Raw genomic sequence first — 21,593 nt, forward strand, 5'->3', positions numbered from 1 at the left:
AGGCCGGGTCCAGATTATCCAGCACAAGAGTCAGGATTCGTCCAGCTTCATGTGGATCACAAACAGGTTCTGGTCCAGATCAAAATCAAAGCTGGACTGGATCCCGCAATGAATCGGATCAGATCATTTTTACAGGCATTTCTATGGAAACCCTGCAGAGGATCCGGACTTACAGCACCACCTTCTGACCAGCAGGGGGTGACAGTAGAGAGGAGAGAAACAGAACCAGAATCAGTACTGGGTTCAGAATCAGCAGTCATCTGCCTCCTTTAATTCCCAGCATGTGACAATCCGGTACCATCCAGAATCATCCGGTACCATTTAAAATCATCCGGAACCATCCAAGACCATCCAGAACCACACAGAGCAGAGCGAGAAGCCCAAAGTTAGGTTGAGTCCAGTCGGGCTGAGCCGGGTCAACCCAACTGTGGGTCAATTCAAGCTGGGCGGTTCCGTTGTGAAGTCAGCTGTTGATTGGTTCAACAGTCCAGATCTCCAATTGTTGATGTTCTGTTTGACCTGATGCGCTGACCCAACTTGAATCTGGAACTAGAAAGAAGAAGAAGAACCAGGAGTTGCTGACCATAGAAGAAGAAAATGCTCCAAAACAACTAACAGCATCTTTAACAATCTTTCCAAACTGGACCAGAACCAACCAGCTTCCTACCAATAGCACCACATCTCTGTGGTTCTGAGGAGCTATTCCAGGACCGCTTCAGTGACCCAGTTGCAGTTCAGTCCTAAACCCAGTCATCCCATTAAACCCAGTGCGCAGTGATCTGGGTCAGGCTGGGATCTAAGGAGAGCTGACATGAGAGGAGCTCCGGGTCAGGCTCCTCGTCTCTCTGGCCCGGTTTACCGGCTCTGTGAGGTCCAGTAGTTTCACAAATAACGCTGCGTCTGATTTCCATCAGTCGGTCTGGTTTCCTCAGTCACACGCCAGAGAGTGAACCAGGTTTTCATACGTTGTGGGGACATTTTGGTCTCCATGAGGGGAAACGCCGTTTTTGGGTCAGGTTGTAGAAAATGGGTGGAAATCAGCGAGAAGTCCCTGCAAGACACAAAATCATGGCTGTGAATGTGTGTGTGTCTGTCTGTCTGTCTGTCTGTGTGTGTGTGTGTGTGTGTGTGTGTGTGTGTGTGTGTCTGTCTGTCTGTCTGTCTGTGTGTGTGTGTGTGTGTGTGTGTGTGTGTGTCTGTGTGTGTGTGTCTGTCTGTGTGTGTGTGTGTGTGTGTGTGTGTGTGTGTGTGTGTGTGTGTCTGTGTGTGTGTGTCTGTCTGTGTGTGTGTGTGTGTGTGTGTGTCTGTGTGTGTGTGTGTGTGTGTGTGTGTGTGTGTCTGTGTGTGTGTGTCTGTGTGTGTGTGTGTGTGTGTCTGTGTGTGTGTGTCTGTGTGTGTGTGTGTGTGTGTGTCTGTGTGTGTGTGTGTGTGTGTGTGTGTGTGTGGTGTGTGTGTGTCTGTGTGTGTCTGTGTGTGTGTGTGTGTGTGTGTGTGTGTGTGTGTGTGTGTGTGTGTGTGTGTGTGTGTGTGTGTGTGTGTTTTCATTTTCCTGCTCATTGGAGCTGAAACAGTCCAGGTCACATGACCTCAGTCTCAACTCTTTTCCAGCCAACAGAACCATCGGTTCTGGTGAACCATCTCCTCCTTCAGAGTTCTGGCATCTCCGGGTTTGACCCGAAGAAAGAACAGAACCAGAAACCCAGAATCTTAGTTGGGTTCCAGAACTGGTCAGGTTTTAATAAGACCTTTGGTTTTTTGCCGTTTGTGGATCTTTTGGCTTCTTTTTCTCCTCCTCTTCCTCCCAGTCTAGTCAGCCAGTGCCGGCTCTTTTTCCTCCTCCTCGTCATCATTTGTCAGCAGCATGTCTGAGCGGCGGTTCTGTCAGGAGGACGACCAATCCTCTCTCCTGTCCCGGCTCGGTTCCGATTCTCCTCGTCCTCGGATGAAGTTTGGAGGAATGTTCTGCAGCGTGGAAGGAGCTTTTGAGAACAAAACCCTGAACTTCGAGTCCTTCAGTCCTCGGCTGCAGCGGCGCGGCGCCGGTCCGACCCAGACGGGAGACCAACATGGAGGATGGACCGCTGTCCTTCCATCTGGACACACCCGGGAAAACTACGGCAAGAGAGAGGTTTATTACTTTCTACCTGCATTTGTTTATAGATCATAGAAAAATACACCTAACAGAATCTAACAGAACCATCAGAACCTGGGTTTGGTTCTGTTTGGACTGGGTAAGGTAAGGTCATTTTATTTATGTAGCATTTTATATATTTTATTATAAAACATTATCCTGCAACAATAACATGTCACTTTCTAAGTTAACCAGAAGAAAAGTTATACAAAAATCTGAAGTTATATTCAATACAGTAATAAAGATGTAGACTCACAGATACGCTTATAAAAATGTCCATAGCGCAGCTTTTGGTTTATTTATTCATCGCCAGTCAGTTGAATAGTTGAACTCTGACCTTGCCCAGATATTTACAGCTATGTGTTCATATCAGCAACGGGATCTGATTCTTAGTTCATCACACAAACTCATTATCAGCTTCGCTCCGTCACCATTAGTTGAAACTGGGATCAGGTTTCCCCCAGAAAACTTGCTGACTCAGCGCCGAGGCGTCCAACATGTTTTTCTATGAAAGATGTTATTAGACAAGAGAAATAAAAATATTACTGCATAATTATATGTTAGGGGAAAACATTTCCAGTGTTGAAACTAGTTGCACCCACAACTAGTTTTAAAAACAACAAATCAAAAAATAAAATAAAAATCAAATATTTGCACTTCTGTTTCATCCAAATTAATTTACAGGGAAGATGTGAACGATGAAAACAACTTTTGTTCACCAAAATAAATCATTCTCACCACTCGCTCAACGCCACTTCTGAAAGCGACTCCCAGTTATTCCTGCAGTTCCCATAGATCAGCACAGAGTCATGATCCCACACCGGGTTGATGTGAGCATCCATACAGGGCAGCCTGTGTCCAGCTGATCTGAGTTGAACTTTGACATCAATTCATTTTCCGGTTTGTCTATAAAGCTTCACTGCAAGCATCATTTTAAGGGTGTTTATTGGTTCCCGAAAAATGACAAAAACCCGAACATTACTTGAAAAATGGATGTTATGCTGCAAACACTGAGCTTTCATCAGCAAGTCAGGCGGAAGAGGGAGAACGCTGCGCAACACAAATGAGAACCCGGCCGGAACACGGTCTAAACAGGCAAATCAATTTTCCTCTTGGAGTTTGAATAATCGGATACCCGAATCATTCGAGGAATCGTTTCAGCCCAGCACCACAAAACTGCTCCGAACTGGACCTGCTGAGGAAGAATCCAGAGCCTGGACAACATCCAGAGTCCTGATCCAGAGTCCTGATCCAGAGTCCTGATCCAGAGTCCTGATCCAGAGTCCTGATCCGGAGTCCTGATCCAGAGTCCTGATCCAGAGTCCTGATCCAGAGTCCTGATCCGGAGTCCTGATCCAGAGTCCTGATCCAGAGTCCTGATCCAGAGTCCTGATCCGGAGTCCTGATCCAGAGTCCTGATCCAGAGTCCTGATCCGGAGTCCTGATCCGGAGTCCAGATCCAGAGTCCTGATCCAGAGTCCTGATCCGGAGTCCTGATCCGGAGTCCTGATCCAGAGTCCTGATCCGGAATCCTGATCCGGAGTCCTGATCCAGAGTCCTGATCCGGAGTCCTGATCCGGAGTCCTGATCCGGAGTCCTGATCCGGAGTCCTGATCCAGAGTCCTGATCCAGAGTCCTGATCCGGAGTCCTGATCCGGAGTCCTGATCCGGAGTCCTGATCCAGAGTCCTGATCCAGGGTCCTGATCCAGAGTCCTGATCCAGAGTCCTGATCCAGGGTCCTGATCCGGAGTCCTGATCCGGAGTCCTGATCCAGAGTCCTGATCCAGGGTCCTGATCCAGAGTCCTGATCCGGAGTCCTGATCCAGGGTCCTGATCCGGAGTCCTGATCCAGAGTCCTGATCCAGGGTCCTGATCCAGAGTCCTGATCCAGAGTCCTGATCCAGGGTCCTGATCCGGGGTCCTGATCCAGAGTCCTGATCCAGAGTCCTGATCCGGAATCCTCCAGGTTCTAATTTGCAGTGGAACTGTTCAGAACCAGTGACCCATTAAAGGTGGCTCTTCTCATGCTGGAACCCGGTTCTGAGGATCGGAGTCCAACCGGAAGCTGAGATCTCACTTCCTGTTTACATTTCCTGTCTTCAATCTGAGCCGCTTGAGATTCCTACATCTGTTGCCATGGAAACCGCTCCGAACCTGGTCATTCTTCAGAACCGAGCCGGATTTCTTTCTTCAGAGCCGAACTGGGTCATTCTTCAGAGTGAAAACAATAACGCAGTTTTTCTGCTGAACCGGAACCGAGCAGCAGATCATCCGAATTGGTGGTCACCATGGCAACTACAAAGCACTGCCTTTATTGTGAAGGTCCACACCGGAAACTGTCTGTGTATATCAGCTGGAGCTTGACGTCACAGGTGGCTGCAGCAACAATAGCTGCGGGTTCGTGTGAGGAGCAGAACCAGCCAGCTGATCCGGACCGACCCAGATCCGTCAGGATGTCCTTCCAGGTCAAGAAGAGACCCGCGGTAGGTCCACTCCGAACCGAACCGAGCCGAGTGCAGCCGAGATGGGACCGGGCCGGTGATGCTGCAGCTCCGCGTGTCTGACAGGGAGGAGATCCACCGAACCGAACCGAGAGGATGTGCAGCTTCTGGGCCTCATCTTAGCTGAGTCGTTTCGGTTCGAGATGTTTATGTGGGTTCTGCTGCATTCAGGGGAGGTGGGACGTTTCATGTTCCTGCATTGAAAGCTGATTTTCTGGGTTCTGGAGAACTTTAAGGTCTAGTTTTATTTTTAATCTCATGTCAGAACCGTTCTCCTACCAGGGCAGTTGGTTCGGTTTTGGCAAAGAAACCAAACCAAAATTATGGAGACTTCAGGATGTTTTCCCCAGACCGGGTCCCTGGGGTCAGGGGTCAGGGGCCCCGCAATGGTTGCAGGTTAACTCATGATGCCCAGAAGCTGCAGGAATAATCAGCGTTCCCTGATTCTTATAAAAGCTGCAGGTTTGGATGAAGATGAAACGCCTCATTGAACCCTGAATCCCAGACTGGGATTCAGGGTTCTGAATTCCAGAACCTCTGATCCCATTCATAGATCCAGAGTTCCAGTACCTCTCCTCATCAACCACTAGCTTCCAGATAGGAACCAGAAAAATCCTCCATTCACATGATGCCCTCTCTGATGCTCCAGAACCAAAACCACTTCCAAGACCCATTTCCTTCTCAACAAACCCAGAGCCCGGTCATGTAGCTGGTTCTGTTCTGGAAGTTTAGGATTAACAGTTGATCCTCCTCAGACAGGAGAATCCTGGTCCAGGTTAGATATGGTCTCCGTTCACCTCAAGAATCTCGTCTCTGATGTTCTTCCAGGTCACAGAGGTCACAGAGGACATGTTGGATTCAGGAAGTCTTGTTTTTATCATTAAGGTCCTGAGACTCCTGGTTGGTTCCTCCAACATCCCTCTTTCATTGTGAACATCCATATGAAGACTTGGGTTAGATTGAGTCGACCCTGGTAGTGAACTGGGTCGTGTTGAGCTGTGTTCTTTTGGGTCACGTCGGGTCAAATTGAGAATCCTGGATGTCAGCAGCCATCTCTTCCTCCTTCCCCACAAACCTCTCTGTTTCTGTTTCCAGGGAGACCGTATCATCATCAAAGGAGGAAAAGTTGTCAATGACGATCAGTCATTCTACGCCGACATCTACGTTGAGGATGGGACGATCAGGTACATCTTCACAGCCACAGTCCTCCTGTGGCCGAATGACCTCACCTGGTCACCAGGTGTCAGTGTGAGCTCCTCTGACACAATCACACTTCCGGTTTCCTGACAGGCAGATAGGCGAAAACCTGATTATCCCATCAGGTGTGAAGACCCTGGATGCGTACGGTCAGCTGGTGATCCCTGGAGGCGTTGATGCCAACACCAACCTCCAGGCCCCGCAGAAAGGCCTGATCCCATGTGACGACTTCTACCAAGGAACCAAAGCCGCCCTGTCTGGAGGAACCACCACCATCAGTCAGTGACCACCAATCATCCATCAGCAAACCCCCTTCTGTATGCCACCTCATTACTGTCTGTCTGCAGTCGATCATGTGTTGGTGGAGCCGGGCACTAGCTTGCTGTCGGCGTTTGATTTGTGGAAGGAGACAGCAGAGCAGAGGGCGTGCTGTGACTTTTCCTTCCATCTGGACGTCACCAGGTGGCATGAAGGCCTCTACGAGGAGCTGGAGATGCTCGTCAAAGATAAAGGTGATCAATAAAGATCAAAGAGACGGGGTGTAGGAGCTAATGGAATGTTTCTCAGGATTGATATGCAGCTGAGTCAACAATGTGTGTCATCATGGCTTAGATGGAAAGTTCTGTCAGGTTTTACTGGGTTCTTGAGATTCCCACTTATATCTGGGGACATCTAGGAAGGCTCTGGACTGTTTCCAGACTGATCCAAATGATCCTTCTTGACACCTGAGGAAGGTTTTAGAAAACCTTTAAAATCCAGACTCAAAAGAAACCAGGTTCTGGACCGTCACTTGGTCCATTTGAGATGCAGACCTGGAGAACATCTTGAGAGCCATTTCCCGATTACTTTCATAGCAAGACCAGAACCTTCATGATGACAGTAGAACAGTACCGCTGACTGCACTGCTGTGTTTCAGGGGTGAATTCCTTCCTCTTCTTTATGGCTTACAAAGACCGGTACCAGAGCTCAGACTCTCAGGTGAAACAGAAACATGTTCTTGTTTATTTGTCCTTGTCCACTTCCTGTTTGTTTATTCATCACTTTCTGCTTCCTGGGGCTCAGCTCTATGAGGCATTTGGGATCCTCCGAGATCTTGGAGCAATTGCTCAGGTCCATGCTGAGAACGGCGACATCATTGATGAGGTAACACACCTGGACAAGATGAACCACATTCAAACTGGTCTTAACTAGATTTTACTGGTTCTAAGTAGTCTGAAATGGTCTGTGTTTCAGGAGCAGAAAAAACTTCTCAGTGTGGGTATTACTGGACCTGAAGGCCACGTTTTATCTCACCCTGAAGAGGTAAAAGTACCTGAACCCTACATGGACGCCACCGGTGTGGTCTCTTTATGAGGTTCTGGTTCGGTGGGTCATTGGGAGTGATGACTCCAGCTGTTCTACCAATAATTTCATCCACTCCGGGTGGTTTTCTGTGATCAATGGTCTCGAACTCCAAGTAGCCTGCGACTTTTACATGTTTCTCTGCTTCACCTGGCTCCAGTATTGGCTCATCAGCAGAGCCCTGTAGAGTTGGACTGCATGCTAGTGAGGAAGTTTAGCCATTGAATTTACGTGTATGAGACAAAGGATGCATTTCAAAGCTGCATATCTCCAGTCCTCAAGGACTAGAGATTGAGACTACTGATGAAGAATAAAGGTGTTTTATCTACAGGCCGCAGACCTGACTGCTGTTGGGTTTGTGTTTCAGGTGGAGACTGAGGCAGTCTATCGGGCCATCACCATCGCCAAGCAGGCCAACTGCCCGCTCTATGTTACCAAGGTGATGAGCAAGTCTGCTGCTGATGTTATCGCCAAAGCCAGAAAAAAAGGTGAGAACCAGAACCAGTGTTCCTACAGGTCAACGTCAGATTCTGAGGTTCAACCGTTCTCCAGGAACCCATGAACCAGTTCGTTCAACAGCTTCTGTTGATGTCAATTTGGATTAACTCAGTGCAGAAGTCAGAGTTCAAGTCTGGAGGAAAGGGTCCGATATAGTTCAGACTTGGCAAAGATCTGATCTCTGGTCTAAGGTGAACATCTCATGTCAAACCTGACACCAGTTTCCACAGGTACTGGACTGCTGCTCCAGATCCTGGTGCTCCACAAAGCTCTTGTGTTCCGACTATGGAACTGAACTACTGGTGTCACTGAATGCCTCAGCTTTAGGAGTCAGGTTGAACCAAACCAGATCTGTGCCACCAAGCTGTAACTGTCTTTCTGTCCTCAGGTGTGGTTGTGTATGGGGAGCCAATCACAGCTGGCCTGGCCACTGATGGCTCTCACTACTGGGCCAAAGATTGGACCACAGCAGCTGCCTTTGTGATGAGCCCTCCCCTGAACCCAAATCCATCCACGCCACAGTATCTGACCTCTCTGCTAGCATGGTGAGCACACACCTCTCTGACTCCACTTTAGCCTAGCAGCAGGTGAGTCTAACAGGTGTTTTTACCCAGTGGCGATCTCCAGGTGACCTCCAGCGCTCAGGCCAGCTTCTCCACAGCTCAGAAGGCTGTCGGTAAAGATGACTTCACGCTGATCCCAGAGGGAACTAGCGGCATTGAAGAGAGGCTGTCGGTGATCTGGGACAGAGCTGTGGTAAGAGCCCTTCACCTGAAGCCGCTCTGACTGATGACATCACACTGATGACCCAAAGGTCAGATGTTCCTCAGCTCCATGAGGAAACAAGTGAGCTGCTGGTGGAAGGTCAGGTTGAACACCACATTAGCAACAGTGGCAGATATGGTTGGACAGTTGGGACTACACATGCAAATTAACTTAGACTACAAGCTGGTTTGCACATCAAATGGTGACATATATGTTGAGCTGTTCAATGTTCATATTTAGATAAAGTTCATTATGAAAAAACTAATAAAACTTACAGATACTTTAACATCCTAATATTCATGAGGTCGCCCTCTGCTGAGAGAATTTTGGAACACTATATCCTACGTGTTCCAATTTTAATATCTTTAAAATTAAAACAGCGTAAATGAGAATTTCATCGTCTCAAAGGTTTGAGAGCAGGTTTGATAGATTTGAAGGGGGGTGGTGACCTGTTTTTTTCAGGCTTCGCCGATTTCCATCTTGTTCTGTCTGCAGTCCACAGGAAAGATGGACGAGAACGAGTTTGTTGCCGTGACGAGCACCAATGCTGCCAAGGTCTTCAACATGTACCCACGCAAAGGTACGCAGCACTTCATGAGCACTGATGAGGCTTGAGGGGAAACGTTTCCGTCCCCAGAAAGTTGGCTGACGGGTTGAAGTCATCAAGATGCTTCATGAACAGCCAGACATAGATAGGGGGTGTGGCTTACAGGCCCATTGGTTCAGAGGTCATTCAGCTCCCTCCTGCCGTCTCTGTCAACTTGGAGGTGGAGTTAAAACATAAACTGGGGAACCAGCTCACCTGGTAACACTCAGCCACTCATCGAAAGGATTGATCCTCTTCCCCTTCGTAGTCGGCTGCTGGTCGCATCGTGCAGCTTCTAATTTCATCTGTTATGACACCTGGAGGACAAACTTAGAGCTTCTGGGTAAAATCCAGGGTGGGGTTTCTGGATGTTTTACTGGAAACTGGTGATCAGATATTATAGTCATTGGTAATCCCAGCTTACTGTGCGTGTGTGTGTGTGTGTGTGTGTGTGTGTGCGCCTCGTTCTTCAGGACGGATTGCTGTTGGATCTGATGCTGATATTGTAGTTTGGAACCCAAAAGAGACTCTAACCGTTTCTGCCACAACACACAACCTGGTAACCATTGGTTTGATTGGTTAGTTACTCAAACTAGTCCATCTGATCAGCAGTTACAGCCCCACCAACTTCTCTGTGCAGACCTTGGAGGTAAACATCTTGGAGGGTTTGGAGTTTCGAGGCGTTCCCACAGTAGTGATCAGCGGCGGTCGGGTTGTTCTGGAGGATGGACAGCTCAACGTGACCGAAGGCTCTGGACGCTTTATACCAAGAAAGCCTTTTCCTGACACCGTCTACAAGCGGATCAGAGCACGCAGCAAGGTAACTGGTGAACAACAATACAACCAGTTAAATCATAACTTGCAGGTTAACAGATCTGTGAACTGACCAATCAGAATCTTCTGATGTTTTGGTTTCCATCCTCCAGATGGCTGAAGCCCGCGGCGTTCCCCGTGGTAACTATGATGGTCCAGTCCATGACGTCATCAGTGTGACCAAGTCAGTCCCACCAACTCCAACCACCAGGGGTCCTACGGGGAGCAAAACCCCAACTGGCCCCCGAAACCTCCACCAATCAGGATTCACCCTGGCAGGTTAGGATCCTTTAGTGGGGACTGGCCAGGTGAGGTGCATTCTGGATGAATTGCTGATAATGTGATAAATTATTGGTCTTTCAGGGGCTCAGATTGACGATCACATACCCCGTCGCTCTGCTCAAAGGATTGTGGCGCCACCTGGAGGACGTTCCAACATTACATCTCTGTCTTAATCTGTTCATGTTCCAGCCATGTGTTGAACCTGAGTTCACTGAACTCTACAGTTCACTGGAGCCACCTGTACTGAAGAGTGAACACCTGTAGAGTGTTCACTGAAGAGTGAACACCTGTAGAGTGTTCACTGAAGAGTGTTCACTGAAGAGTGAACACCTGTAGAGTGTTCACTGAAGAGTGAACACCTGTAGAGTGTTCACTGAAGAGTGAACACCTGTAGAGTGTTCACTGAAGAGTGAACACCTGTAGAGTGTTCACTGAAGAGTGAACACCTGTAGAGTGTTCACTGAAGAGTGAACACCTGTAGAGTGTTCACTGAAGAGTGAACACCTGTAGAGTACAGTGAACTCTCCAGGTGAAACCATCTGACCCTCTTAGCCCACATATGTAGTTTAACTCCAGAACCTTCTAGTTCTCCTGAGGTCAAACTGACAACTTTAGTCCTGAATGTAGCTGTCCCACCCAGAACCCCACCATCGTGTTTAGTCAACCCCATGTAACCTGGTTCTAGACAGAACCGGTTTTGACCCGACAGGTCTGAAGCCCTCCGCATCAGCATCTGTTGCTGCAGATGTGGACCAACCACATTAGCAGCAACAGAACCGGCCCGACGAGAAAGATATCGTCTTTGTGACATCACGGTGATACGAGTAATGCTGACATAAAACACCAATGAAGCACAACATTACGACCACGTTGGCCTCTCAAAATACTTCCTGCCAGCTGCGAGATGAATGATGCCAGCCAGCCTGCCTGTGGTTGACCCCTGACCCCCCTGTGAGGTAGTCATAGCATTGATTCAGCAGACTAGAACTAGAACTAGGCTCAGTTCTGCTGCCGTTCTAATCAGTCTGGACCTCAGTTCGACACCACTGTACAAACACAAGACTCCTTAACCCCAGGTCAGAGTTCTAGATGGAGGACATGTTGGGTTCTGTGGCAGTACCACCCCACAGGTAGGACCCTCAGACCATCTTCTTGGTCATGTGACCAACAGCAGCTCATGGTTTTAGTGTAACCAGATGCAGTCTTTGTAGCATAACTTTAGATAATCCCAGAACCACTGTCCATCTTCAGATGGTTTTGGCCGTTTGGGTCATGTAGCAACTTTAAAACCTGGTTCTGTAGACCAGAGTTTTTTTCTCTGACTGTTGATACTGATAGCACAGCTCTAGCTGATCATTAGCATCCACACTGAAGGCCTGGAATCAAATACCGAGGGCTTTTAATTTGAAAAGGCTTGTCCCTGAGGTAAAGTGGTAACAATCAGAGTTGTTGACATCATGTGACTCTGCAGCCTGTGATGTCACATTCACATTTTTAATGTAGCATTTTCTAAGACTTTGTCTTAATTTTGTATTTTTACTGTTTTTGTACCTTGGCTGTGATTGGTTCAATGTTTGGGTCAAGGGTTACATTTGCGTTCCGAATATGATCCGTTTCTGATATCTACAACTGGATCCAATTTTACCAGACCCACCAACCCGAACCTGACCCGGGCCAGTCCAGGTTGAGTCGTCAGAATAGTTTTATGCTGAGATCATCATTCTGTGAAACCATTGGCTGGACATTAAGGTGGGCGGAGCCACCAGCTTCACCTTGCTGTTCAAATGGCCAACCTGATCAATGGCAGCTCAGTGACCACACCCTCCTCCTATTTTCACTCAATAGGTAGCATCAATGTTAGCATCACTGCTCCCATGTTGGAGTCCAGCTGTTGCTATGGAAACATTGACCACATGATTTCAAAAGGATCCAACCTTTAGCTTTTCCATAGGACACCGTGTCCATGGGTCACCTGACCAGCAGGTGCTGAGTTTAAGGGTTTGTTCAACCTAAACTCAGATTCATTTGGATTAGATCAGCAGACTGAAAGGTGTCCAAGATGGCAGCCAGGTGGTTTCTGGTCATCTTTCCGTTTTCTCGCACAGTGATCAGAAACGGTGTCCATGAGGAGCGTTACTATAGCAACCACACCTGTGATGTAGTAGTATTGTGATGGATGTTATTTGTTGTGATAATAGTCGCATGATTAAAGTGTGAAGAGAAAAACAGTAAGACGTCTCTTATTTTACAGCGTTTTTGGTTGGCGTTTCCTCAGGCGACGTGAGGAACCCGTTTAGACAGGCGGCGTATGGGGACAGGTACCAACTGGGCTGGATGTGGAAGGTCTTCAGGTTCTGCAGAACAGGACCGATCCGATCCAGTATTCCTGTTGCTGGACTGTTCAAACAGGCCAAGAGGGCAGATCTGGGAACATCTCCAGAAAACGAAGCGCTTTCAGATCCGTCTGAAGGAGGCTCCACTGATCTCATGAATCTCACAAGCAAATGTTCTGCAAGACCAAAGCTTTATTTGACATGTTTCATTTCATATTAATTTCACATTCAGGAAAATCCAGTTTTTCTTTTAACATCATCTAAATTAAAAGTTCAAGTTAAATACTTCCAGATTTATTCTTAGTTTAGAAATAAGTCTGAAAAGTTTCTAACTGGTCAGAACATCCTTTGTTTCAGCCTGGAAAAGCCGTCCAGTTTGTCTTGATAAATGCCACTTGGTCCAGCTAAGCCCAGCTGAAAGAAGTTCTGTTTTGTAGAGAAGGTCAAGTCAAGAGTTTAAAGGCTTCACTTATTTTCCATTTCTGGTGGCAAATTTCACAATAAATATATTTTTATGGTAAACTGATGGTACCTTTTGCAAGGACGATTGGGTCAGTACTTATTGGTGGTCAATAGGGTGAAGTGAAGAACTTCCTTCCAGGCTCCACTGCTCCTCTGAAAACATCCAAACAAACAGCAAACAGGAGTTCAGCAAAAACTAACAAGTTATTGTGGATGAAGAATGTCAAGAAATATGTAGTGGAACCTGGTGAACACAGGGGGGCGGAAGAGGGACACAGAGGACAGACTGTGAGACACAGTGGATCTTAAGCAGACCCTATAGTCCGTAAGACCGGTCCGCTCTGGTCTTACGTGGTGCTGAAGTCGTTTCCCGGGTTTCCTATAGTTTCTCGCAGAGAACCTGGACTGGTCATTCTGTAGATGCTGTTTAGCTCTGGAGACGTCAACGGCTGGAACAATCGACCTGAAAACCATTGGATCAGAACTTCAGTGCACCACTTGACAAAAGGTTCTGAATTTGGATCTGTGTATTTGGGTTCCACTGAGCCCTTCATCTTGGCTGAGCTTACTGGAGGAGGATGCAGACGGGTTCTGGTCCTTTCCCACGGTGAGGACTTGTCTCCAGTAGTTTTCAGGAATGGACAACAAGCAGCAAACAACCTGGGGACATGAGCAATTATTTGATTCAGATTCACCAAGGGGACCACAACCAGCTCAGAACCAAGGCCAGTAGACGTTTTAAACAGACCTTTGGCTGAGTGGTAGTGTCTTTCATGATGGTTGTTGGAGACGGCTCAGCGATGCTGTGACCCACTATGGTCGGTCCAAACACTCTGGCCAAGTTGTTCTGGTCCATCTGGCACTGAGGACTCCTCATCACCCTACATTTCAAGGAGAAGAGGTTGGTTCTGAAGACATGACAGCAGGTCCAGGTTCTGTCTGCAGGCCTCTGATCTGCTGAAGGTTCTTACTTATGGAGGTGAATCATGAGGAAAGCCAGGGTGTCTCTATTGGCCTTTGGCAGCTCGGATACAGCCCGATACAGGACAGCAGAACCATTGTCCTCATCCAGCTCTAAAACACAAACAGACACTTTTCAGTGGATAATTAAAGCCGGTTATGAAACAAATTCAGAATTGATTCTTCTACCTGAAGCCTCCATGAAGATCCTGTGTAGCCTGAAAGTGACCAGGGGTTCCCTCAGCCTCCTCAGAAAGTCCTTCAGGACCCCACAGACAACATGGATGTCCTGAACTTTACTAAGCATCAGAGAAGGCTTCCCCTGAAGGATCCGATCTCTGAGATTTCTCACTGGACGCTCTCCTCCAGGAACCCGATACAGGCCTCTCTGAGGAGGACAGGTCAGACACACATGAGACAAGGGCAGAAAGATACAGGTGGATAATTCTCTAGTGGATCAGGGCTGTTAAAGTCCAAGAACAGTACACCCAAACTGAGCAGCAGGTTCACTAAATGCACCCCGAGGGGACATCTTCTAGCCCTCCTGTAGCCGATTTGGACCATCCTCATCTGAAAGCCAGCTCACCCGGTCCAGTATTTTAGGTTTAAAATTTCCTTTTGGTTCCTGCAGAGATCAGAGAAGGAACAACAGTGAAGGACTCGCCTCTTGAAGACCCCTCCTCTCAATCTCAGCCACGCAGTCCACGATGACCTGAGGAACTCTGGGATGGGTCAACGGAGCAAACGCTTCCAGAGAGCCCTAAAACAAAGCAGAACTTAAATCAGAGCTACAGACGCATCAGTTGGTTCGGTTGGAGTTTTGATGTTTGTCAGATAAAGTCTAGATAGTGGACTGGTGGCCCGGCAGCTTGAGCTAAAGCAGCAGAGGTACCTTATGAGGTCCACTTCCCGTCACTGCGCTGGAAGTCGAGCAGCTGTTAGGGAAATTATCTTTGCACTCTGGATGAGCAACAAGCCGACAAATCCTGCATTTTACAGCCATTTTCCCAAATCGAATCCTCTTCCCACATGGCGTGCAGGACTCTGGTCGGATCACCTGGAAGGACACTCGAGTTACTCAGGCACTTTAGGTCAGCGGTCTCAAAGGTCAAGAGTCCACAAGGCTCCTGATGCAGCTCTACACGTGAATCAACTCAAGGCATGTCGAAGGAATAGTTCCAAGCATCTGATGCTGTTGTGTTGGCAGGAATGCATCTAGGAACAGCAGGACAGCAACTCTTGAGGAGTTTGAGACCTCTACATTGGACATAGGGTCCCAGATCAGGTCCAGTAACACTTATGTACCGTTTTAGACAGAAACTCGTGTCTCATGGACTTCTGAAGAACCAGAACGTTTCCGTCCTCCACAGGAGCGTTAAACTCCACCGATTTCTCATTGCTGGAGCTCCACAAAGACGTTTGATCTGAGGAGAAGATGGAAAGACCAATCAGAGTCCAGAAGTACCTTCACATCACCAGTTGGACCTTATGATCCATTTCCCTGCCTTACAGCAGGTGTGAACTGAAATCCAGCCATAATGCAGCATTGAACTGGTGCCAAATAAACCAATACCAAACTTGCAGTAAGGTTCTGATTGGTTCGGACAAAATTCAGTAGAAAATAAGGGCTTCAGGCTGGACCGGAGCTCAAATGATCTAATGGAGATGAACCAGCACCAATTCTGATCCAGAACACTGGATCAGTCTGAACCGACTGCCTAAAGCAGGATCAGAACTCTGTCACAATTAAACTGCAGCCAGCTGAATAGATACAACTGTGAAGACCACAACTTTCCATTTGTTTCAATTCTGCAAGAAATAAGAACCACAAATGTATGAGGAATCAACAGAACTATAACAACAACATGGTTTCTAAGAAGCAATATGATCCACAACGTCCAAGATAGTCCATCCTGTCTCCTACGGTCCAAACATGCAATTCTCTTAATTCTCTTTCTGTCAGCTGATGTTGGGAGTTTTTCTGTGGACAGACTGCCCTCTACTGGTTGTTCTTATGCATTACATTTTCTATTTAACTATATTCTCCTCTGATCCCAGAAGAAGTTCAGACCAAAGCCAGTTCAGGATGGTCCAGACCCGGTCCAGGTTTAAATCAGAGCAGCAGGTTCAAATGGTAGGTTTAGATAACCCAGGCTTGCTGTGGAGTCAGACTCCATGTTCTGATTCTTAAAAGTCTAAAATCCACAACAAATGTCATCTTAAGGAATGCTACCAGATAACTCAGTTCTGGTTCTGGAGGGCTAGTTTAGCTGTAAAGCAGCGGTCAGACCTGTAGGAAGTTAAAGGTCAAAGTCCCGATGAAGATCTTTTCCTGATCATCAGACTCTAAAGATGTAACCCAACTATAGAAACAAGAACCACTCACCTCTTCCTCCTGTGTGCCGAACAGAGACGGCTCCGTCCTGGGAGGCGGATCGAGCCGGGTCATCCGGACAAACCTGTTTGATTCCCGGAACCAAATGGTTCTGCCCGCCTGCATCTGGAGTCGCCACGGATGCCTTCACGATGGTTTCCACTTCCTGAGCAGAACACAGGTTGGAAGGCAGAACCAACAAGGCCCTTCTGGGTTCTGCTAGCTCTTTCACGTCAGCCTCATGTCTTCTGTAGTGAAGCATCATGGGACATTTTCCTGAAAGAAACTTTTTGAACCTTGTTGGTTTTAGACCAAAGAAAGAGAAGCTGTGATCTCAGGACAGAAGGGTTGTGTCTTACAGACCTGAAAGAGCTAGCAGAACTGGTCTGATGACTGCAGACCGCTTTGTGTTCAGATTAGAGTCACAACAACCAGAACCATGAGGTCCAGTGTGAAACATCACCAGAACTATTTTGACGACTGCAGATCTGGGGAAACGGGTTAAATATGAGGCTTCACATGACCTTCAGTCACTCACCCTGTGACGGTGGTGAGTGACTGGCAGCGTGGGGAATCGTACCAACAACCCACCAAAGAATTTACTGGAAACATTCAAGAAATATTTAGTGACAGCATGGGACAGAGATCCAAGTGTTTGTTCACAGAGGAGGATGTGGGCGGATTTATGGAATAACACAGTGGAGGAGAAATGAGTCTACATCAATTATGAGTCTATTACTAATTATTATTAGACCTTCTGATCTAATAATTGATCACAGGATCAATTATTAGATCTTCTTTTCAGGGATATTTTGTATTTGACCATTTTTATTTGCGTTCAAAATAAAACAAGAGGAACTCCATATCTGTTACAAGGACGTAAATCCCATCTCGTTATTGGGGACCAGAAACAGGAACATTTCTTACCACCGATTTTGGGGGATTGGAGAAGTTCCATTGAAATGTAACGGAAAATGTGGTTGAAAAAGTTTTTAAATCTCTATGTTGAAGACAGTGAGAAATAAAGACATAAGTTTGTGTTTGTCCTCTTGCTCTTCATATTTACTAAAACTGAAACAGCTGAATATGAATGAGATGTTTGCCGCCTTTAACAAAAAACCTTAAGTCTGAATCAGTGTAGCAGTTTATCACAATTCAAAGTACTAAAATAAACTGCAGTCTGATCTTTATTGTTAATGTGTTTCTTCTTACTGAGCAGTGAAAATAAATGAAATGTAAAAATGTAAACCAGAACTATTTCCACAACAAAATTCGCTGAACATTGGAACCCTAACCAGCAGCTGGTTCCAATGTTCAACTAGACCTTCAACAGGAGGACAACCTCATCAGTTCTGTTGGGTCCAACTATTCTAGTCTGAGGTTCTGGTCTTCAACCAGCTGTTTAGGGGTTTTCCTCACCTTCTCAACTGTTCTCCTCTCCTGGATCTCTGCAGACACATTCGCAATTCTGCTTCGCTTCACCACTGGACCTCCGACCGGCTGACCCATGGAGGAGCGCTTCACAAACCCGCCGGACCGACAAGGGCAGAGACGGGTCAACAGGGTGAGAAATGAAGACAGGAGGACAGGATGAAGATCAAGATCATCGTCAGCTTCTCGAGTTCAAAGCCAATCAGGACTCACCCTCCTCTCTCGGGCTCGAGACCTCAGAGGTTTGATCAGAGTGGCGTCCAGGTCCTGATATATGAAGACAAACGTCCTCTGATCAGTGGGACAGCCCAGTTCGTGTGTGTGTGTGTGTGTGTGTGTGTGTGTGTGTGTGTGTGTGTGTGTGTGTGTGTGTGTGTGTGTGTGTGTGTGTGTGTGTGTGTGTCCTACCACATAGTCTTCGGTGCGGTCGTAGCTGATGTCAGAGTGGGACAGGAAGGATGATTCGTCGATGACAGACAACCTGCTGGGGGACGATCGGACGGGTCAACGACAGCCGATCCGGTTGGAGGGTTCTAGAGACCCGTTCTGGATGCAACTGGTCTGGTCTGGTTCTGAAGCGGTTGTGCTTGGAAAAGCAGGAGCATCATCTGCAGCTTTACCTCCTGTCCCGCCACTAGAAGCCATTTCTCCCCCTCACCTCTTGGTGCTGCGGTGCAGCGTGGCGTTGGCTCCTTGCTGGTTGAGCTTTGCTAGGAGCTTTTTCTGCTCATCGTTCAGAGAAGCGGTGAATTTTCCATCTTGGACCAGGACGTCACACATGAGCTGCATCTGCCTCTCCTGCAAGCGGTCGGAGTCGTTAGCGTCTCCCGCAGGCTGCCGCTGAGATCAGAAACCCGCCAGCTTCCCTCACCAGGTACTGGTAGTCGGCCTCCACCTTGTGCCGCTTCCTCATCTCCACATCCACCTGGTTCCGGGCGTGTTTCAGTTGGATCTCCAGAGCCGCTTTAGCCACATCCGACTTCACCAGCAGCTCCTTGAAGCGCTTCAGCTCTGCCTCCGCCCGCTGCCAGCTCCGCCTTACCGCCTCCAGGTTCTGCACCACGCTTAAGCATTCTGCAGGGACACCAGACCATCAGAACCAGAACCAGACAACCTGTCAGAAAAAGGATCGCCAGGAATGGTTCTCACCTCTCTCCACAGCCATGCTACTCTCCTCCATTTGGATCCGCTGCAGAACCAGAGCCAGGAGCTCCTCCATCTGGAGCCGAGCCTCCATCACCTGGAGGACAGAGGCATGGGAGCAGAGTTAAACCAGACCGGGCCAGAATCTGACCCAAATATAAAACCAAACATAGAATTAGATCTTTAGAGCTTCAGGAACCGACCCGTTCTACAGCTACTGTTCTTCTGCCAGAGAAACTTACTCTGGTTCTTCAGAACCGGTTCTGATTGGAAAGTGTGGGAGTGGTTCTGGACCTCTGGTTTGTTGGGAACCAGGATTCACATCAATGTTTAGCTTGTGTAATTATAGATAATTGTAATCAATATTATTGTCAGGGCCCCAACTGCAGCGTCTCTGGAAGACAAACTCGTCTGTCATGAAGGAAACTCCAGCAGAACAGAAAAGTTATCAGCTTTGGACCTAAAGACAAATGATCTAGAGTTAGATATCTAGAGTCAACACACAGCTTCAGGTTTTAAAGCTGGAAACCAGAAATTGGGCCTGAAAACTGGGAGTAATGATGACCTTTGACCCTACAGGCACATAAAGCCAGTTCCCCTTTGGGCCTTCTGCAGCAGAACATTTCCAGAACCAGAGACTAAAGTCTCCGATCAGAGAAACTTTGATTCCTACAGCAGGTCTGATGACAAACCAACGGTCCAGAACCTGCTGCTGGAGTTCTGACTAGAACCAGGAAGATAGAGACGGCCCGGCTCCACGGTTCCCGGCTCCGCGGTTCCCGGCTCCACGGTTCCCGGCTCCGCGGTTCCCGGCTCCACATTCCTTCACTAAGAGACTTTCAACTGCTGGTAGTTTAGAATTCAGTGAATGTTTGAACCAGAACTAAACATGGAGAAGCAGCATTCAACTTCTATTCACCACAGATCTGGAACAAACTTCCAGAAAACTGCAAAACAGCCGAAACACAGAGTTCGTTTAAGTCCTGCCTAAAACCTCGCTGGTTGAGTTGCTCTGAATCAAAACCGATGAAGAAATTAACGACAGGCGCTGTGGTGGTGCAGGGGTCGAGAAAAACCCACATATGGAGGCCTTGGTCCTCGACTTGGCCGTCGCAGGTTCAATTCCTGGCCTGGTGACCTTTGCCCCAACCCCAACTCTTTCCTGACAATTCACTATCAAATAAAGGCCATTAGAGCCAATAAGAGAATTTCACAACAGCTTTTGTTGATTCTGTTGCATGACTTGATCATTTGACATGCCTTGTGCTACACAAATAAAACTTGATTATTGATTGAGGAAATGATAACTGAAGCACCGACTTCTAAACAAATCAGAATTTATTAACAACATGGCCTGAATTGTTCCATAAATAATAAACATAAATTATTCTCCTTTCAGTGCTGGCAGTTACTAATGATGATATGCAAACGCATATAGATATCCAATGATAATATTGGAAAAAATCAAAACAAAGTTAAATGGAATAATGGGAAAAAATAACTTTAAAGCTAATTAAACAAGAACTGAAGCTGGATTATTTTAAAAGATTTAACAGTGGAAGTCAGGATGTCTAAGGTCAGAGGTCAGGTTGATCCAAATGTGTTCAAACCTACAATTTTCTGTTAAAATCCGAGCTGCAGTATCTTTAGCAAGCCAACAAAAAACACATGACAGTGACCAAGTCTGCTTGCAATGAACACACAAACCATATTCCCAAAGTCAGGCCTCAACGTCTCTAAGACCTTGAAATTATTCTCAAATTAGCAACATACTTTCAAATTCAGCTGCAGAGCCGAGAGATGAGCCAATGAGATCGTGACAAAGACACAGCTTCAGTTTGATCATCGTTACAGTTTGGTGCCATCTGGACATTTCAACAGAGGATTGATGGATCGATCGGCTCCATTTGAGGAGCCGATCGATCCATCAATCAGCGCAACTATCAAAGTCCCTCTTTCCAGAGAACGGAGCCCAGCTGAAGCAGGAGTGATGAAAATCCAGGATGCAGCCCTGCAGTTCAGAGGCGCTGAAGTGGAAAAGCGTCGCTGACATCAACTCAAAGTGTCTGGAACCGTCATGGCTGCTCCTATAGGCCGGGTCAAAGGTCAAAGGCCCCGCAACAAGAGGATCACAAAGTGACCAGAGCCATTTGCTAAAAAGGCCGTTTCTGGAAGGTTGGAAGAGGTTTTGGGTTGGTTCTGGTCCGAGTTCTGGAGCAAAGCTTCAGATGAAACTCAACAAGAGACTGAAGTGAAAAACACTTTGATCAAGTTGGAAGTGATCAATGAATTTGGATCAAATTCATGAATTAACATGTTTGCAGACTCTGTGGAGAAAATCTGCTGACACGCTCCGGACCGGAACCGGAACAGAAAACCTCCCGACATGTTCGGGACCAGACAGATCCAACGGAACCAGAACCGGAAGAGGAAGCCGCCTGAGCTGCTGGGTTTCTTCTTCTGCTCTTTTTAACATTTCACTCATCAAAAGGTTCCGATTAAAAACAATATTCTGATTTAAAACCCGTCCCTTTCCGAACCTGGGTTCAGGTTCTGACCTAGCTGCTTCACCTGAGCTCAACTCACCTGCACGCGGAACCGGGCCGGACCGGAAGTTCAGCTCCGTGCGCGAGAGGCCAAATATGAAGCGACGCGTCACGTGACCGTGTGACGTTTTCCTCATCGCGGATTGGCCGGAGTCCTCCCGGGTCCAACTCACTTCAACAGCTGGGTCCAACGTCATGATGACGTTGGGTCATGGGTCCAACGTCCAAA

At 47.4% G+C, this 21,593-nt stretch overlaps 2 protein-coding genes and 1 long non-coding RNA gene across 7 annotated transcripts in view; 1 reads left to right on the plus strand and 2 right to left on the minus strand.

Annotated features, from left to right (window-relative positions):
* The first annotated feature begins 1,861 nt into the window (after window positions 1–1,861).
* dpysl4 (dihydropyrimidinase like 4) lies at window positions 1,862–12,343 on the plus strand. 4 transcript variants are annotated; one of them, XM_055057988.1, is made up of 15 exons: window positions 1,862–2,128; window positions 5,729–5,817; window positions 5,924–6,108; window positions 6,178–6,342; window positions 6,747–6,808; window positions 6,893–6,973; window positions 7,064–7,132; window positions 7,539–7,659; window positions 8,058–8,214; window positions 8,284–8,425; window positions 8,930–9,014; window positions 9,494–9,579; window positions 9,661–9,840; window positions 9,947–10,112; window positions 10,197–12,343. In XM_055057988.1, the coding sequence occupies exons 1-15, from the start codon at window positions 1,862–1,864 to the stop codon at window positions 10,286–10,288; spliced, it is 1,947 nt and encodes a 648-aa protein (XP_054913963.1). In that variant the 3' UTR covers window positions 10,289–12,343. The 4 variants fall into 4 exon arrangements, with proteins under 4 accessions (XP_054913963.1, XP_054913961.1, XP_054913960.1 ...); XM_055057986.1 differs by lacking the exon at window positions 1,862–2,128 and adding an exon at window positions 4,487–4,615; XM_055057985.1 differs by lacking the exon at window positions 1,862–2,128 and adding an exon at window positions 4,487–4,615 and having other exon boundaries at window positions 6,747–6,973.
* Window positions 2,029–3,413, minus strand: LOC129377811 (uncharacterized). Its single transcript, XR_008607976.1, has 3 exons — window positions 2,870–3,413; window positions 2,388–2,636; window positions 2,029–2,112 (listed from the first exon to the last, which is right to left on the minus strand). It is a non-coding gene; the product is annotated as an uncharacterized LOC129377811 (long non-coding RNA).
* A 277-nt stretch (window positions 12,344–12,620) lies between the features above and the next one.
* The window catches only part of si:ch1073-416j23.1 (rac GTPase-activating protein 1), a 10,346-nt gene continuing 1,373 nt past the window's right edge, over window positions 12,621–21,593 (minus strand). The window contains exons 1-18 of one of the 2 annotated variants that reach the window (XM_055057983.1): window positions 21,405–21,593; window positions 18,825–18,915; window positions 18,547–18,749; window positions 18,334–18,473; window positions 18,084–18,159; window positions 17,889–17,942; window positions 17,664–17,762; window positions 16,257–16,410; window positions 15,176–15,294; window positions 14,763–14,927; window positions 14,535–14,630; window positions 14,060–14,258; window positions 13,882–13,984; window positions 13,659–13,791; window positions 13,480–13,570; window positions 13,262–13,373; window positions 12,981–13,063; window positions 12,621–12,874 (exon numbers count right to left, since the gene is read on the minus strand). The exon at window positions 21,405–21,593 is cut by the window's right edge and continues 143 nt beyond it. In XM_055057983.1, coding sequence (XP_054913958.1) covers window positions 13,018–13,063; window positions 13,262–13,373; window positions 13,480–13,570; window positions 13,659–13,791; window positions 13,882–13,984; window positions 14,060–14,258; window positions 14,535–14,630; window positions 14,763–14,927; window positions 15,176–15,294; window positions 16,257–16,410; window positions 17,664–17,762; window positions 17,889–17,942; window positions 18,084–18,159; window positions 18,334–18,473; window positions 18,547–18,749; window positions 18,825–18,912 — 1,878 coding nt within the window. In that variant the 5' untranslated portion in view covers window positions 18,913–18,915; window positions 21,405–21,593 and the 3' untranslated portion in view covers window positions 12,621–12,874; window positions 12,981–13,017. The remainder of the gene's footprint in view (window positions 12,875–12,980; window positions 13,064–13,261; window positions 13,374–13,479; window positions 13,571–13,658; window positions 13,792–13,881; window positions 13,985–14,059; window positions 14,259–14,534; window positions 14,631–14,762; window positions 14,928–15,175; window positions 15,295–16,256; window positions 16,411–17,663; window positions 17,763–17,888; window positions 17,943–18,083; window positions 18,160–18,333; window positions 18,474–18,546; window positions 18,750–18,824; window positions 18,916–21,404) is intronic. The other variant, XM_055057984.1, reaches the window with a different exon arrangement.

The sequence above is a fragment of the Poeciliopsis prolifica genome, unplaced genomic scaffold (assembly GCF_027474105.1).
Source record: "Poeciliopsis prolifica strain line A6 unplaced genomic scaffold, Auburn_PproV2 SCAFFOLD049, whole genome shotgun sequence".
NCBI classification, from domain to species: Eukaryota; Metazoa; Chordata; class Actinopteri; order Cyprinodontiformes; family Poeciliidae; genus Poeciliopsis; species Poeciliopsis prolifica.